Raw genomic sequence first — 19,197 nt, 5'->3', positions numbered from 1 at the left:
TATATATATATATATATATATATATATATACCTTCTCATTCAAAGAGTTTTCTTTATTTTCATGACTATGAAAATTGTATATTCACACTGAAGGCATCAAAACTATGAATTAACACATGTGGAATTATATATGGAATTATATACATAACAAAAAAGTGTGAAACAACTGAAAATATCATATTGTAGGTTCTTCTTTTGCTTTGATTCCTGCTTTGCACCTGAAATGGTCTTCCAACAGTCTTGAAGGAGTTCCCCGAGAGATGCTTAGCACTTGTTGGCCCTTTTGCCTTCTGTCTGCGGTCCAGCTCACCCCTAAACCATCTGGATTGGGTTCAGGTCCGGTGACTGTGGAGGCCAGGTCATCTGGCGCAGCACCCCATCACTCTCCTTCTTGCTCAAATAGCCCTTGATTCCTTCAGTGTGACTCTACAAGCTTCATAGTCATGAAAATAAAGAAAACTCTTTGAATGAGAAGGTGTGTCCAAACTTTTGGTCTGTACACTGTAAAAAATGAATCATGGGTCTTGTAATTTTCATCAAAAAAATTAAGGTGATAATTAAAAATAATGTGTGGATTTCATTAAAGAAATTGTGATTCAGTGTTGTATAGAAAATAATGAGGACTTTTTACTAATAAAACCAAGAGATGCGTTTTCCTCATTTTGTTTTAGGAGACTTAAGCAGTTTTGGTGCTTGAATTGGGGAACTGATTAAACTAAAATAATTAAGGAAAGAAGGATGCCTATTTAATTTAAGTGAATTAGCTCAATTTTGCAGTTTTATTTTAGAGGTGATTGTTAGTTCCCAGCATGCTTTGCATATGGCTGGATATGGAGAGTAAATTTTGAAATTAAATGCTTTATGTTTTTGAGTTAAGGGAGATTTGCATAACACTGCCCAAATGTTCACTCAAAGACAGAAAGCATAATTTTTATTCTCGCTGTAGTACTGTTGCCGCTGCCATGTTGTCTCTCACTCTGTGCAATGACAGTTTGGTACGAAACAAAGTATAGGTCATTATAATCAGTTATTATTTCCCCACTGACATTTGACATTTGTAAGAGTTTCTGTAACATCGAAGTTTCCATTGCACAGTGCAATCATTACCACTGTGCAGAAGAGTAGAGCTTGTAGTTATGGATACTACTCTTCTAAGGCATTAAACATTGTTTAATGAGCAGTAGCCTTGCTAGTGCTAGTGCAGTACTTTCCAGTATTTCTCAAGTATTTTCCTATTTGAGCTGATTGGCTGTATACAGTCTTGTAAATGTATAAAATAACAAAATAATCACAGACTTTTGAGAATAAACTTAAAATAAATGAGCACATTTCCCTAATTATATAAAATGTATTGTGCCATAGACTAAATAATTTAGGAATTTTTACTTAATTTATTTGGGTGAATTTCACAAAAAAAACGACCTTAAAATCTACTCAAATATAATACGTGTAATATTGTTACCATAATTTTTTTAAGCAGATAGCATGTAATATTTTTTACAGTGTACTGTATATATATATATCCTGAATGGAAGACTCTGCTGAATGTGTGTGTGTGTGTGTGTGTTCATGGATTGGACTAAAAAAAAGCATTGAAACTATATATATATATATATATATATATATATATATATATATATATATATATATATATATATAATTATTATTATTATTTTTTTTTTTTAAAGAAAAAGAGAAAACTATTTCCGCTATGTCTGGGATAGCAATGCACATTTTCTGTCCAAGGGAGCCGCTCTGTGAAGTTTTATGCCTTGCCATTGAGATTAGTTTTATTGGTATAATCAGTGAGAAGTTTTATTAGGGTATTTGTTGTTAACTCCTGTAATTCACAGCTGGCCTTACGGTTCAGTGAAGGGATTCTCCATCATGTTCATCGTGTTCTTCTATTCCTTGAATCAGATGCATGGTCTAGGAACCCTTTGCTCTAGAGCCCTCCTGTGGATATTAAAGAAACCAGTCCAACTGGTAGGTTTCCCTTTTCTTTAATTTTGAAAGACTTTATTCAGTGGTGGTGGGTGATATTTTGTCATGCATTCGGTCTTCTTCTGTCATTAAAGGGGTCATATGACATTGCTAAAAAGAACATTATTTTGTGTATTTGGTGTAAAGCAATGTGTTTATGTTGTTAAAGCTTCAAAAAAACACATTTTCAACAAAATGCACATTATTGTTGCTCCTCTATGCCCTGCCTTCATTAAACGTGTAGATTTTTTCAAAGCTCATCGTTCTGAAAAGCGAGGTGTGCTCTGATTGGCCAGCTATCTAGTGGATTGTGATTGGACAAATGCCTCAAGCATGACAGTAAATTTAAGCCCCTTAACATAATGCTATGCCGTCTCCTGGCGCGACGAGACAAAACAATCAAACCCGTTACAAATGAAGCATTTGTTGCATCCAGTGTGGAAATAGTAACTGATTATAATGACCTATACTTTGTTTCGTACCAAACTGTCATTGCACAGAGTGAGAGACAATATGGCAGCGGCAACAGTACTACAGCGAGAATAAAAATTATGCTTTCTGTCTTTGAGTGAACATTTGGGCAGTGTTATGCAAACCTTCCCACTTCATGACGTAGACATGTGGGGCGTGTTAGAACGAGCTGTTTTAGGAGGGCTTAGACTAATCTTAACTTTGATAAAGAATATCTCTTTGGGTTTTAGACTTTAGTCTTTGCAACTTTACAGATCTTATTTATGAACCAAGAGCTTGTAACACTCCAAAAAGAAAGAAAAACTTGAAATGGCATCATATGACCCCTTTAAAGTATTTGACAGCTTGACCTTGGCTTTAATGCTTTTGGGAAGTACACATGTAACATGGTGTGATATGCTATGGCTCTGTTCATCTAAAACAGTTTTAAACAGCATTTTGCTAATGTTTGTACAACTCTGCATGCATTTTATGTCTTGAAAACTGTGGTAAAAACAATAGCAGCACAGAAAGTATTCTTTTTTTTTATTCTTTTAATACACTGTAACATGAAACCTGGCTGATTTGGATTTATTTTCCTAAACAGTTTTACAAAGGCTTTGTCTTTATTGAAAAGCTCAGCAGTGATGTATGAATGAATAGATCCAGTAGAGGGCGGTGCTGCACAGTTCATCTCCGCAATGGACAGAATCAAGAGTGCTGGGACAACTAGGTCATGTAAGTTTGCACTAGTACTCTGACATACTGCACTTACTATATTTTTGCAATATGTGTTATGTATACAGAGCTCTATGCATATTTTCAGTATGCTTAGAACACACGGAACACTGTAATATTGCATCCCAAAATGCAATGTATTTGACCTTGATTTAGTTAAAGAACTAAATGTAATTTTTTTTGGCTAAACATGTAATCACACCAAAAATTACACACTTTTGATGAATCCCTCAACTAAATTTGCAACATACTGAGTTGACATGCTTATTGCATCAAATCCACATTTTTAAGGGTTTGCCAGTCAGAACCAGAATGACTGGATGTTAGACGGGGCTTCACACATTTTTACCCGAGGTAGGGTCAAAGGTTGAACATTTAAGGTACAAAATGTGTGTAATGCAATAGCTTGGAGTGGAATATCATCAGTAAAAGACTTCAGTGTCTTGCTGTTCTTCAGTCAACCGTTGTATTTGAAAATGTTTCCTTTTATGTTTAGTGGAAGAAGGTAAATCATGTAGTTTTTGAACAAAATGAATGAGTAAATTACCTCTTATTGAATATGATATATAATATATATGTGCATGTGTGTGTGTGTAAAGAAGTAGTAGATAAATCAGTTTGACTGTTTTTTTTTAAGTAACAGGCCTTGAGGAAAAGATGATGTTCATAAATCATGAATTCTCCTTGGTTTTATTATTAGATGAGTGAATGTGTCATCATTAACTTGGAGCAACTGCAGAAAAAAACTTGAACAGACTGACTGAATGTATGGGATGCTTTTATATAGCACTTTACATTTACAAAATGAAGCTACATTGCCTCAAGGCTGGACTTATCAGCCAAACTTCAGCTCTGGACAGTGATTGGACAACTACTACAGATGAGACATTCACTCAACTTTCACATGATGAAATCCTACACTCTTTGCTTTCTTATTTTTGTGTATTTACATTTTTGGCTTTATTAACCTCAATTTAATGTTCTCTGTTTTGTATTTAATAAATCCATTGATTTGAAATCCCTTTGGCTACTGTACATTTTTGACAGTATAGTAATTAGTTATGTGGTGATTGCATTCATTTCAGATTTATAGTTTGATTTTCCAAAAAAAAAAGAAAAACTAAAGGTATAGTATAGTAGCTGAAAAGTATTTAAGGAGAAAAAGACGTATTGTTAAGGCCCCGCCACACTTCAAACGAAATCGAAGAACGAGCTGATATGAAACAAAATCAGAATCAGACAAAATCAGACTGAAACTAACATTTCAACAGTTTGAAACAGCTGACCAAAGTGAACTTTCTAGGGGAGTTTGTTTTGACTCCTAAACACCTTTGAGTTTCCATTGGTCCGTGGTGTTTATGCAGTCGGTGGGTGTGTTCTGAAGCTCCACCTCCTTTACGAGCGATTTTGTCCAGTTTGTTTCTCATTCAGTGGAGGTCCGGCAAGAGAACAAGATCTCCTAGTCACTAGCAACATGAAAACACTGCAGTGTCGAATAGCTGAGCTGCACAGATGTATCCGCACATGATCCTCATCTTCATTTCATCATTAGTCTTTTGTCTATAATATTCAGACCATTGGTGCCCATCTCACACCTAGATTGGCTACACTTCTTCATTTCATCATTGTTGTCCCTTACCAAAAAGTAGTATACTTCATGTTTATTTTATAAGGCATGCTGTGGATATGTTCCCTGTTGTCTCCTCTCTAACAGGATTGGTCCGAGGCTTAATGAGGGACTGCCAGTGATTGGACCAGATACGGGAGCTGTGCTATAAATTCCCCCGGATCTCACTGAAGGAGTTTCTCTTTTTTGTTGCTCTCAACTTTTTTTTTTTTTTTTGTTGCTAGCTTTGATCAATGCTCTGTGTGTCTCTCTTTGATTTGACATGCTGACTCCTGTGTGTTAAGCTGTAGTGAAAAAGCTGTTAGATCTTAAGTCTTTAACAGAGTGCTGTTAGCCACATGTGTTTGGAGAGCTTTATGACTTGAAGCCCAACGTTTCAGTGTTTGTTTGTAAACCACATGTGAGGCCGCAGGGGTTGAGTGCCTTATTTTTGTAGGCCATTCAGCCATTACCATTTTCTCCTGTTTTTGGATCGGTAAGGAGTGAGGTTAGAATGTTGTATTTTGGTTTCTTTATTTTGATGCACATGCAAGTTAGTCTCTTAATGGGAAGTTAGAGGGCTGTTTGTTTTGCATTTGCTCACCCCTGATCATTTGCCTCGGTTTCTTCTGATTTATTTATCTTGTGAATGTTTGTACTCTACAAAATTGCTACCACATTAGATAAGAAAATAAAAGGGAACTTAAACTCTATTCATTGTGGTGTCATATGTTGCGGTCTTGACCTAGACCGGGGTCGTAACAATACTTAAGTGAAGTTCAAGTATATTTAGAAGTATACTTTATGCAGCAAGTATGCAAATATCAGTGTTCTAGTAGTATAATTGTAAGTGTACGGTTAGTGTACGGCCTACTTTCTAGTATATAAAAGTATACTTTAAGTATAACAGTAGCAAAATGGGTACAGTACTAGTTTACCTCTGTTTATAGTTTGTATTGCAATTATACTGAAAGTGAACATAGGTACACTGATAGTTTACTAATTAAATACTTTAATTTAATAAACTACTAGTAGTTTTATACTGGAAGTATGCACAAGTTATTTTTAAGTGAACTTTAATGAAGTAAACTTAAATGTCCCTATTTAGGTTTTAATTAGTATATATTTTGTAAAATAAATATCTGAACATACAACACATACAAAGAAAGAACAGGGTATCTTCTTGTAAACAAAAAAAACTTTATGATTTATAACTTCATGCTTTTGAAACACTTTAATGTGGGTAAGATTCATAAAGAAATAACATTTTGAATAAAAAGCTGAAAAAAAGACTATGAATTGAATTCAGATAATCAAAATGTAGATGGAATAGATCAACACCCCAGAGCTTGTAATTATTACCTCTTCATCTGTCAACACTTTATTCCATAACGTAACAGTTTTGATGCTGTTTTATGTCAGATGATCGTGTTACATGTGTTGGTATCATTTTTTTATTATTATTCTTTGCAGAACATGTGTACTAGCGCCCTCTACTGTATAATAATGAAAACACAGATTCTAGGAGCACTATTATAGGTCAAATATATTTAGACTTTTTCTTAAGTATAAGTCAAGTATATGTAAATGTTATTTAAAGTATATTTCTGAGAAGTACATAAAGTAAGCTAAAAGCATACTTTCCTGTTTTAAGTTTAAAAGTATACTAAAAGCACACTTTAATAAACTTATTTTCGTGAGGGGTGTTTAGGGCATACACACGAGCGTCGCGACACGTTTACATTAATCTACACCCCCTCCAGCAGTGCAGGGGTGTTGGAATGTTCGGACACAGTACACCGTCGCTCAGACTTTACAAACTTCTTTTTGCAACCAAATAAAAAATTCAAACGAACTTCCTTTGAAGTATACAGGGGCCTTTATAGATCAAGGGTGCATCCTGTTCCTGGAGATCTACCTTCCTACAGAGTCCAGTTCCATCCCTGATTAAACAAACCTGTCTGTAATTATCAAGTGCTCCTTCAGATCCTAATTAGTTGGCTCAGTTGTGTTTGATCAGGACCAGAACGGACACCCATGTTGTAGAGTAACAGTGTGTGCTAAGTGAGGTCTGTCCATGCAGGGCCAGCACTAAGGGCCCAACATTTTGCCAATGAGTAAAATCTAAGAGGCCCTGCACTGGCAGCCCGCTGGGGGCCCTTAGGCTAGCCCTATAGTGTGCCCATAAAGAGCCACTGAAGGCTTGTTTACGGGGATGTTTTATACCCAATAAATGCAGTAAAAAAAGGACAAAAAACAAGAGTCCTTAATCAAGGCTTTGCATGTGTTGTAAACTCTTAACAGGACTGGAGATAACAGTGAAGTGTGTGACTAATAAGATCATACTATTCCTAAACCATAACCTTTCAGATGATGAATTTCTCATCATTTAGAATCCAATAAAAGAGGCGATTTACTCATCTTCATTTTGTTCCAAAAATATATGACTTACTTTCTTCCACTAAATATAAAAGGGAAAATTTGGAAATACAACAGTTGGCTGAAGAACAGCAAGAAATTGAAGTTATCTTTTACTGATAATATTCCCCTCCAAGCATTTTGTACTTACATTTTCCAACCCTTTGACCCTAACTCATGGTAAAAATGTGTAAAATCCCATCCGACATCCAGTCATTCTGGTTTTACTCGGCAAACACTTTAAAATGTGGAGGCAAAAAGATGAACAAGACTCCTGAGATGTGATAAACATGTCAGCTCAGTATGTTTCAGGTTTAGTGGAGCAGTTCATCATCATTTATTAGTTTGGGATTAAACATGGTTATATTGCTCATTTATTTATTTAGATTTTCTCCCAATTTTGTGTAAGAGTGTGTAACCTTTTGGTGTGATTAAATATTTGGTTACTTAAAAAACAGAGGAGAGAGAGAGCAAAATAACAGATAACAGAGGTGTGTGTTTTGTGTGTAACTGAATTTCAGGATCTTTTATTTACTCGTGATGCCGTCTCTTTCTGGTTTTCTAATCGTCTTTATCTCTCTCACGTGCAGGACATGGACAGGTTTGCTTTTGCATTTTAACTCGTTTGACATAATACGAAACGACACGTCGCTTCAAATAGCACGTCTAATGTTCAGTTTTAGGAGGAGCACGTTACTCACAACAATAAAGGCCTTCAAGTGCACTCTTGTGAGGACCAAAGTGAATCTCGCAGGATTCACACGTGACACTGCGGTGGATTTCTCCAGATACATTCTCTCTTAACCAACTCTGTTTGACAAAGATCTAATTATGTCTGAGAGAAAAGAGAGAGCATGAACAATCTCTGATTTCAAGAGGCACGACCAACGTCAACGACCCTGTCATTGTCGACAAACAGAGAAAACAGTCTTCTAAATGTGCATTAATCTGTTTTCCATTATTAATGACTAACTTTCTCCCATGGGGCACAAATGGAGAAATTTAGCAATGTTTGCCCTTCAAAGCTGCTGTTCTCCATACAATAAAAACAGAAGACCAGCGTGATACATCTTCAATGAATGGTGGTAAATTTCAAAATCCGCTTTGATTGAATGCAGTGCCGTTGCTTGGATGAAATCAAGTCATGGTTTTGGAATGATATGGAAGCAAACTAATTAATTTTAGGCAATAATTCTTTAATAGCCAGAGAAAGGGCCCTTTAAATAACCACTGGGATATTTGTCTTTGAGTGAGTTCACTACAGCAATTCCTTAGTATACAATGACTTGCAAAAATCATGAAGAGTTTTGTAATCTTAATCAAAGAAAACAGTCCGTTCCATTCAGACGTGAGGGAGGGACATACAGGACACTCACTTTTATTCTCGAAACGCACCTGCCCCTGTATTATGTGTTGACTGACCTGTACATGGCCTTGGCCTAAATAATGGCAATGGTAAAACAACATAAGAGCCCTCTGTACATGATAATATGTCTGGACTGGTACTTTTATCTGACTTCCTCCTTTGGAATTGAATTACATTTGAATGACGCCTGTATTCTTGCGACTGGCTGAGTTTCATAATGGGTTTGTTGTGACATGTTAAAACTGTTCAATTCCAGTAGGTTTCTGTTACTGACAAAGTCTTAAAGAGATGGAATGTGTTTTAAGGTGGACACAAAGGAATGCCAATAAAACTTGCCTAGCCTTAGAGAGTTTCCATGAAGACAGACTGAGGGCATGTTCTCTATGAAGGGAAGGTTGGCGCAGTGTCCACATTCTGACATAAGGTGATGATTTTTTCATAACACTGATAAAGCGCAGTGAGCTCATCTTGAAAACCTGATTGGCTTTGCTATTAAGAGTCGATAATGGCTTGACGTCTACTTGTGAATTCGCAACCCTCTCCATTACATCACTTTTATAATGTCCAAAATTTCCTCATATGTTTTCTCAATGATCTTCCTCAGTGAAAGCTGCTGAAAACTGTATGTTAACTAAAGCTCTGTGTTTGCTGCGCAGGAAGTTTAATGAAAGGCTGTGAGAGAAAAACCAAGCTAAAGTCTACATTTGCTTTGGTCCAAGTCCAGATATGTTTGCCAGTGAATTTCGGCAGGCAGATTGACCCACTCATTCATTATGTAACATTATAGTCCAAGTTCAACGTTTCACAAAGTTTCTTTCTGGGTTGGGTTAATTAAAACTTGGAAAATTCTATGTGTTCGAGTTTGCTCGTGACTTGTCTCAGTTGAGCTTGTGGTAATCTTCTTAATGGATTAAAAATAAAAAGACTCATGCATGCATTAGCCGAACCATATATTCCTGTCTACTCAGGTTCAAAGACATCAAGCTAGACAGACATTTCATGTGTTTTGCACACACTCTGAGTCAGTATGAACAATGGGGTCACTGTGTATGATGGCTACACACATGCTTGCAATTCCTGCGCTGACTGAGGCATGTGATTTTCATGCACACACTTGAAGTGAATATACTTTGCAATTATCAGGCATGCACAACAGTCTACTACCAGATGTTATGCATGCAGTGGGTTGCGTAAAGATTCCCACCCTCTCTATTACATCACTTTTATAATGTCCAAAATTTCCGCATTTGTTTTCTCAACGTTCTTCTTCATTGAAAGGTGCTGAAAACCTCAGAAGTCACCGTTCAAGATTTTTACGTTTACTAAAGCTCTATGATTGCTGTTCAGGAAGTTTATTCAAAGGATGTGAGAGAAAAATCGAGTTTAAGTCTACATTCATTCAAGACCCATGCTAATTAGAAGCAGCTTCTTCAATCTAAAAGTAAAACCCCTCTGAAATGAAGCTGATTTATTTAAGGACTTTGCTCAGACAGTGTTTAGATGGAGGATTTCCATTGATTCACATCATAAAGATGAGACGTCCCGACCTTGTTCTGCAGGACTGGTTGCATAACGAACATGGCAGCGGGACAGTGGGGAACATTTGTATTGATTCCTGCCAGGCTGTGACCTCTGCGGAAAAGGCTGAACTGTTTTGTGGCATCATGAGCCGAACGGTCACACCATTGGTCAGGATACAGGCGTGTCAGCTTGTGTAAAGAAAACCATGTTGAGCTCAGCCATTTCTCCTCTTCAGCTGTGATTTTTGGGTTGATTATACACAGTCATAACAGAGACTTTGGCAAAAACAAGACCCCCTATCATTATAGGTGAGGCTGTAAATACTATGCTTATACTCGGCTGATCACAAAAACAGGATATTACACAAAAACCATTATGATGTCATGAATTGCGATGGTGCCATTGAGTAATTTAATGGGCTGATGGGAACTGTGCCACAGAGGTGATCAAATATGACATCTTCATCTTCATTGATAACCCTAAGACGGTTTTGACTGGCATGATCACGTGTGAGAAGTGTGTTATACAAGGTGCCAAGGCTCTTCTACCTCATGTGATATGTTTGAAGCAGGTCATAGGTCAACAGGGGTCGTGAACTGTGTTCCTGAAGCACCCTGGTAGGTCTCTTTCTCAGGTTAGGTCTAAAATAAAGCATGTGCTGCAGTAACTTCTGTGATGTCCTCGTTTAGGTGTGGACAGTGTCCCTCCGGGAGCACCCCTGATTGAGTATGAGAGGAATGTTGAAAGACTTACGTTTTTGACTTTCTTAGGCATTTCTGCAATGTTGACTCATTCGGGAACAGCCAGAGCAAAGCGGGACAAAATATGTTCTATGTGTTCAAAATTCAACAAAATAGGTCAAAGAAGATGCAAGGCACAGTTGAGGCTATCCGTGTGAAAGATTGTGATGTCTTTATCTTGACTCATTGTGGGTTAGTTTGCTTAAGCCAAACACACACGGACCCACATGACAGTGTTTATATTTGGGTGACTCTCAGTCACGTGCATGCGTGCTGTTCAACCATCCATAAATCTAATAGCAGGTGTTGAGTCTGACAGCTGTTGTTAAAGTTGATCCCTCCCTGTCCGGACCTGCGGCGCAGTGTTGCCAACTTCTTTCAATGGAAAGTAGCTAAACCCTGCCTGAAAAGTCGCTAAATGTCGCTAGATGACGTCATATGGTAATTACCATATTCATGACGTAGGTGCGTCATATTATCTCGCCCTTTCTGTGCTCATGTACTGCATTTTAATGCTGCAAAAATTCTCAATAAAACGTTTTTTATTATTATATTTTAATGTTTCTGTTGTCAGACAACGGAATTAATATTATAATGACTGAAACGCGGTCCATTAAGACTACATACCAGCTCTCAAAGATGTTAATCTGTGCACTAAAATCCTATTCACGACTATGAAATAACATACACATAAGATTAAGACAATGGTTGAACTGTGATTTCGACTGTACTTGTATGTAAAATAGAGTTTGAAGCAACAGAATATCTTTTTTTAACTGAAAGTGCTGCTCCTCTCTGCTCGCTGAACAGGGCAGATAGAGATGCGTGTGCGCGCGCTGCCTGTGGGGGGGGGGGGGGGAGAGGGAGAGGGAGAGAGAGAGAGAGAGAGAGAGAGAGCGCGAGCGCTTGTGCTCGTTCGGCAGTACTGGAGAGTCTCAGAGAATAAATAAGGTCTGTCAAAAAAAAGTCGCTAGATTTGTCGCTAGTCGCTTTTTTGGAAAAAAGTCGCTATGGGGGTTTGAAAAGTCGCTAAATCTAGCGACAAATCCGCTAAGTTGGCAACACTGCTGCGGCGGGGCACGCTGCGTCAGGTCAGGAGGTGTGCCTCGCGTCTCGTGTGCGTCAGAGCGCGGGGAGGAGCGCCGGAAGCGCACGAGCTATAAGCACACCGGCTACGTGAGCGACGCTTCAGCGATTGTTAAAGCGCGTTTATTCACTCAGTCTCGCGTCTCGTTCTCCGTTGGTTTGTTTCATTTGTCTTTCTGATTTGTTTCACTGGTAGGTCATCGCGTAAGTTGCGCTCGCGTCTACCATCTGTTGCTGTAAAAGTAGCTAACGTTTAAATTTCAGTTGGGTATTTTGTGAAGGATCTGACCAGCGATTTTAATCATGTTTCCCGAGAGCTCCACTGGGTAAACGATTATTATGTTTCATATCTAACTTTCTATTCTTTCTTCTTTTAGTGAAAGCGCATATGATTGAGTTGATTTCGATGGTGAATGTAGTTTACTCGATCAATGCAATAGTACAGCGCGTTGTTTGATTGTTTCTAATAATTCATCCATTCACGTGGTGATGCGCGAGCGCGCTTCTTGATTGACAGAACTGTTCTTAGATCGAATGTTGCGGTGTTCAGAAGAACGCTTTGAAGTACTATTCGTTGAAATAAACCTCTTTTTGAATGTGAACTGCTTGTAACGAAATTCTGTTAAAATGTGCGACAGTAAAATTCTAAATCACATATGACAAATACTTTACATCATGCGCACAATAGAATCTGACACCCTACTCTCTAAATATGTTTAATCAACCATTAATTTTGGTCAACCAATAATACCTTTTTGAAGAAGTGCTTGACAGGTTAAAATTAGGGACATTGTCTAGTTATTTTAAAAAATATATTTTTTTACGATTGTATTAAAATGTATTTGCTGCAACTGAATTATAAATCGAAATTGAGTTTCATATGAAACTCTGTTACTGTTTCTGCATAGACTGATCATAGATGCTCACAGGAAGTTTATTTTAGCAGTCAGCTGCTCAGATCACAGTAGTGATGTGTCAAACAGTGGCTCATGTTTCAGATTTGCCAGGATATTTTTATTTGGTTTATGCGGGCTTTATCATAGTCATTCAAATAGGATACAATATTCAGCATCCTTGGTTATATAATACATATGCAAATGCTATTGTGTATTTGTCAGTTATGAGAATAAGTGTGATATTCAAGTGTAGATTTCTGGCTTGGAAGCATGCTGTGAATTCAGTGCACTGGAAACACGTTTGGTCACAGTCATGTGTGTGACCTTGTAACCTCATTTTTTCCATTCTCTCTGTGCAGGTACAGCTATGAGGACTGCCAGGCCACCGCTGACTGGCTTCTGTCCCAGACTGCAATGCGTCCTCTGGTGGGCATCGTGTGCGGTTCGGGTTTGGGTGGACTGGCCAATGCATTGAAAGACCAGGTGGCCTTCAACTACAAGGACATCCCCAACTTCCCCCAGAGCACAGGTGAGGGTTTCAGTGTAATGTACGATATTGTGTACTTTATCTTCTAAGATCATTGCATTGACTTCTTCTATTTTGCCTGAACCTGTGGGTGTCTTTCTCCTCTGCAGTGCACGGTCACGCAGGCCGTCTGGTGTTTGGCACTTTGAAGGGGAGATCGTGCGTCTGCATGCAGGGACGGTTTCATCTCTATGAGGGTTATCCCATCCAGAAGGTACAAACACCTTATAAAACACACTCTGGGTACAAAACATTTAAACGAAATCCAGATGTAAATGATCCAGGCCTAAAGGGGTTTAAGAACTACACTTAAAACTCCATGTATTTAAATATCACTGAAAATGCAAGTTGCACTGACTTAAAGGGCTCTGATCTAAAGATGTTTCTTAGAAATGAAGGAATTTGAGCCGTCTTTGTTCCACACATGACCTTAATGAAAACTGAATTAGTTTTAACTGGTTGTGTTGTGTGTGTGATTTAAAAGAGTAAACTCTCTGAATCTATGGTATGCAAAGACCAGAACACTTATACTGTAGCATTCACACAGGTTTTTCAGTGCTAAAATTAAACTTACTACTAATATCAGCAAGATGCATCAAGATATGTCCTTGTGTATAAAGACCAACAACTAAAACCCGCACTAATGGATCACAACCTGAGATTCAGAGCATCTCAAACGAAGCTTGTTCTTCTGTTGTAGATTACGATGCCGATGCGGATCTTCAAACTGCTGGGTGTGGAGACCGTGATCCTCACCAACGCTGCTGGTGGTCTGAACCAGGACTATAAGGTGGGCGACATCATGATCATCAGAGATCATCTCAACATGCCTGGATTTGCTGGAAACAACCCTCTGGCTGGACCCAATGATGAAAGGCATGTTTACGTGTGCTTATTTGGTTGCTTTAAGCACTGTATTCAGGACACGCAGCTGTTTTGACATGCAGAAATTCCACACCTGCTTCTGTACATATTGTTCGTAATATAACCTTACCTCCTCTCTTAGGTTTGGTGTTCGTTTCCCCTGCATGTCTGACGCATACGATCGAGAGCTCCAGCAGCTGGCGCTCGACGTGGGTTCGGAGCTGGGTTACAGTGACTTCCTGCGAGAGGGTGTGTACTGTGTTCTCGGAGGACCGTCGTTCGAGACCATCGCTGAGTGTCGCATGCTGCACAAACTGGGAGCTGACGCTGTCGGTAAGAGTCGCGTCCGCTGTACAGCTTGTACATTCGTACATTCGAACCAGTGTTGGATTTGACAGCAAATTTTGATTTAGTTTTAGAACAAAAATGACATTTAGTTTTAGTCCTATTTTAGTCATCTGAATTGTTTTAAGTTTTAGTTGACTAAATATCAAACAGTTGTAGTCGTCTAAATCTAAGGTAATTTATTCGACTAAAATCTAAAGGATTTATTCCAGTTGTAACGCATTATTTTTTTTTTACTTGTATTCTGGTTATTTTAGTACATAAGGTTTAGCAAATCTAAATTAAAAGATTAAATTGTTTAAGTTTTGTTTTATTTATCTTTTTAGATTTGTTTTATAATTTCAGTTAACATTTTATTTTATTTAAATTAATTAATATTTTTATGGCTTACGTTTTAACCATAAAAACTTGATACTAGTAAAATTATTTATTTATTAAATAATAATTTGTAATAATGTTTTTAGTCTGTCTATCTTGTGATGGGGAATCCAAACAGAAGCTACAATAGTTGTTAATTAAATGTAAATTAAACTAAATACAGTACCCAAAATATCAATAATGACCTGGGGAATATAGCATGAAATGCACAGGGACTCTTATTTTGAAATATCTACACTGTTGACTTTTTTAGTTGCAAGCTGCTTATTCAAGTTCATATGAGGGAAAATAAATGATACATTCTTACTACCATCTAAAACATCTAACCATATAAATATTGTGTAGTAAAAATTGTCATAATTCGTCAACATTAGTATATAAGCAATCGATTGGCTTAAATTTGCTTTATTCATTGATTTACAACCCACACTGAAGCAGTCTGAAGTGAGAAAATGTCGTTGACGAAAAAATTTGTCAACGAAATTAACGCAGATTTGAACGGAACACATTTAGTTTTCCTGTAGGTCATGGGTTCGATTCCCATTTTTAGTCCAGTAGTAGTAGTAGAGTAAACGTACCCTGAGTTCAACCAAATATGCAAATTAACATCAGTTTAGTGAGCAGTGAGATATTGAGCTGTATAAAGTTGTAGAGCATTGCGTTAGACGCGCAAAAGGTTGTGGGTTCGATTCCCAGGGAACACGTAAGTCCCAGGAATGCACTGTAAGTCTACTTGGATAAAAGTGTCTGCTTTTTAATATAAGCTTGTAATTAAAAATAGTTATTTATACAGATTTATCTATGTGAGCTAGTTTAATAAGCAGACTTCTTGTGTTTTAGGCATGAGTACGGTTCACGAGGTGATCGTGGCACGGCATTGTGGGATGCGTGTCTTCGCTCTGTCTTTGATAACCAACACGGCGGTGATGGACTATAACAGCGAGGAAAAGGCCAATCATGAGGAGGTCCTGCAGACGGGCAAACACAGGGCGGAGCAGCTGGAGAGGCTGGTGTCCACCATAGTCACCCGGCTAGAGCAAAACAACAATCTCGCTTGAGACTGCTCTCAGATCAGATCAGACCAAAGACCATTTCGGATATGGTTTCAAAATCCGTGTTATACAGCTCAATTCCTTTTGGCTCCCACTTATTTATGTTTGTTGAATTTTATCTTACAGTGGGAGATGGTTTTAGTTTATTTTTGGTCGGTGGTATCTTGCTCTTATGTATAAACCCTGTAAACAGGAGAGCGCTTATTTTTATTCTAGAATAAGACAAATAATGGTTACATTCCTCTGAATGATAAAACTGATGTTTATTATTTCTAAGTTAAGGTTTACCATTTGTTACGATGTCTTAAATTAAAAGGTGAATCCTCTAAAACTTTTATAGCTTTGTAGTATTTGTCTGGAGATGTACTGTAAAGGTCTGTCTTATGTGTTTTATAACATTTTATTAGTAAAATTGGTTATTTATTAAACCCGTCTCCCTCTCGTCTATGGTGGAAAAGTGAGTTTTGTGTACAATTTTAATATTACACATTCATGGGTGTACTGTCGGTCAAAAAAAAAAAAACATTTCTACAGAGCCTCTAATGAGAGACTTTTCTCTGGGGAATGCAATGCTTTTGCGACAACACGTAAAGATTTTGAGAGTGAATGCAAACGTGCTCCTAAATTTTAAAACGCTTTATTTATTTTCAATAGCCGTATATTTAACCCCAAAAATAAATGCATTTTTCTTAATTTTTATTGCATTTATTTTCATTATTTTTTATTTATTTATTGCATTATTTTGCATGACATTATTTTACATTTTTAAATATCATTTTTACTCATTGAAGTTTTTTATTTGTATTTTTTTTTTTTTAAACCTTTTACTTTTTACGCTCTCTTCAGATTCTTCTGTAACATGAACAAGTCATGCTTTAAGATAGGATTTTGTATATTTAGGCCTCATGTTAATATATTATAGTATGTTAATCCAAATGCATTGATGTCAGGGAGTCTGTACCATCTACAGCTGGAGTTTGACACTTTATTATATACGTTTCTTCAAATAATGTAATGTTGAGGATCAAAGCTCCCACATTTTTTTAAGAAAATGACTTTTAAGAGAAAACTTGGATATATATATATATATATATATATATATATATATTTAAAACGTGCATTGTAAAAAAAATGTATTTATTTATTTAGAGGTCCACTGTAAATTATTTTTATAATAATGTAACTAAAGTTCCTTCAGTTTCTTAGTTGTGACATGTGTTTAGACTTCAAAATAAAAGTCACCCACTAAACCTCATGAAAATGTAAAGACTGAGCAGCGAGTGTTTCAAATTTTTTATTTTTGCAACCACTATAAACATAAACATTCATACAAATATTTTTATATATTTAATAAAATATAAATATGAAGAAAAAAAAAAGATATTGGCACTAAAACAGCAAATCAATCCTGGTCCTTGAGTCTTAATAAAAATAAAAATTCTAATATCTAACTCATTAACTCCTCAAGTACTGTGTGAAATCTGAAAAACATCTACATGTTTGGTTTATAAAAGCAGACTTTGAGTGGCATTATGTATTATACATCTTCAGCTGTTTCATAAAGCCTGGGTTTGGTTGAACGGAAGGCCTGGCAGTTTTCACAGCGCTGAAGGCTTCATTAAAGGACATGTTCTCCTGGGACATGAGGAACCCGATGACAACAGAAGCAGAGCGAGAGACACCAGCGTTACAGTGGACCAGCACCACTCCACCCTGAGAACACACCAGAAACAGCTCACACACACACACACACATCTCTTCATATCTGTGTGTCTTCACATACACACCTGCTGCATGGCTTCCTTGATGAACTGGAAACACTCGGGGAAGTATGAGGTGATGTCTGTCTCTGGAAGATCTAACACGGTGACAGTCTTATACGTGAAGAGATCAGGGAACACGTTCTCGACCCCATACGCCACATTCAGCACATGAGTCACCTCAAACACAACAGCACAGACATTATATAGATCAATAAACCTGCTTATTTATATATATACACAAATAATGTATTTTTAAAAAGTCTGATTACCTTTAATTTCTTCAACGTGTCTAAATCATGAGCAGCATCCTGTGAGGCTAAAAATCATATAATTAGTCAAATGTAACGAGTAGGGTTAAAACTCAGTCTTCATAATAATATTAATAATAGATTTAATGATAATAATAGATCTATTTAATATCATTTTTGGTTAAACTGGAATTTGCCATAAAGAAATATATTATTATTGGTGGTGATCATGGTGAGCTTTTTTCTTTTAAAAAAGGTTGTTCATCTTTGATATGCATCGCATCGTTACACAAAGTATCATGCAAATGCCACATTTTTTTATTTATTTAAATCCATAAATATAGTATTAATCCTCGTGGAATAATGATATACCCAGCAGTGTATCATAACACAACCACCGTAGGGGTTTCATAATAAATATTGCAATTACTACATTGCAGACATAACGCACAGAGTAGGAGGAATGGTGTAATGGTGCCCACTTGCAGGTCGAGGCTCGAGTCCTGCACGAACCCGCACGCGTCGCTACTCTCGCGCTCCGTGTCGCGCGTCACGTGAAAGAGATCACCGCTGCGTGTCTCGAGGAGCTTCTCTCCCGTCACGGTCGTTACTCTCGTGCTCCGCTTCCTCAGACGCGCCGCGGAAAACCCCTGGATCTCCTGCGACAGAGAGCTCATCTTTATCTACAGGTTTACATCGATCGAACCGCGGAACTGAAGAGAGGGGGGCTGTAAAAACAGAACAAAAAAAAGCGGGGAACCTTAAATGTGGTACACCAGTCAATTTCAAAATAAAAGCCTCTCTTCAGGCATTAAACAAGACTTTCAGAAACGTTACACTTTTATTTGTAGTTAGTTAACACATCGGTGTTAGTATTTGTAAATAAAGTTAAATCATATTAAGTTTGTTTTTTACACTGTGTATTTCTTATAAAAAAAATTACATTTAAACAAAATCTTAGATCACTAGTTGATTAGATTAAAATAGAAGTTGATTTGTATTGCGTTTTAGTTGTTGACTTTCAATGTTTCAACTTTTCATAATTTCGTTTGAGCCTTTTTACTATTAAGTAGTTAACCAAGCAGTGCCAGCTAATTTTTAATTTCAAATATTCAATCTAATCTCTAAATTTATGATATTTTAAAGCTACATGCATGAGTGCATACAATAATCACTATTACAATATTCTTACATCATCATTACAGGTATTTGTTTAC

The 19,197-nt window shown here is 37.1% G+C and overlaps 2 protein-coding genes across 2 annotated transcripts; one reads left to right on the top strand and one right to left on the bottom strand.

The window, feature by feature from the left end:
• The first annotated feature begins 11,989 nt into the window (after window positions 1-11,989).
• On the top strand, window positions 11,990-16,397 carry LOC113096695 (purine nucleoside phosphorylase-like). Its single transcript, XM_026262108.1, has 6 exons — window positions 11,990-12,234; window positions 13,164-13,333; window positions 13,441-13,544; window positions 14,031-14,206; window positions 14,337-14,527; window positions 15,758-16,397. Exons 1-6 carry the CDS (start codon window positions 12,212-12,214, stop codon window positions 15,973-15,975), a joined length of 882 nt encoding a protein of 293 aa, XP_026117893.1. The 5' UTR covers window positions 11,990-12,211; the 3' UTR covers window positions 15,976-16,397.
• A 947-nt stretch (window positions 16,398-17,344) lies between these two features.
• LOC113096696 (dual specificity protein phosphatase 19) lies at window positions 17,345-18,681 on the bottom strand. The gene is made up of 4 exons (XM_026262109.1): window positions 18,432-18,681; window positions 18,002-18,048; window positions 17,757-17,909; window positions 17,345-17,682 (listed from the first exon to the last, which is right to left on the bottom strand). Exons 1-4 carry the CDS (start codon window positions 18,655-18,657, stop codon window positions 17,500-17,502), a joined length of 609 nt encoding a protein of 202 aa, XP_026117894.1. The 5' UTR covers window positions 18,658-18,681; the 3' UTR covers window positions 17,345-17,499.
• Window positions 18,682-19,197: the final 516 nt, after the last annotated feature.

Source organism: Carassius auratus, unplaced genomic scaffold (assembly GCF_003368295.1).
Source record: "Carassius auratus strain Wakin unplaced genomic scaffold, ASM336829v1 scaf_tig00216014, whole genome shotgun sequence".
NCBI lineage: Eukaryota > Metazoa > Chordata > Actinopteri > Cypriniformes > Cyprinidae > Carassius > Carassius auratus.
The sequence above is the reverse complement of the archived record's forward strand: the minus strand, read 5'-3'. Positions and strand labels throughout refer to the sequence as shown.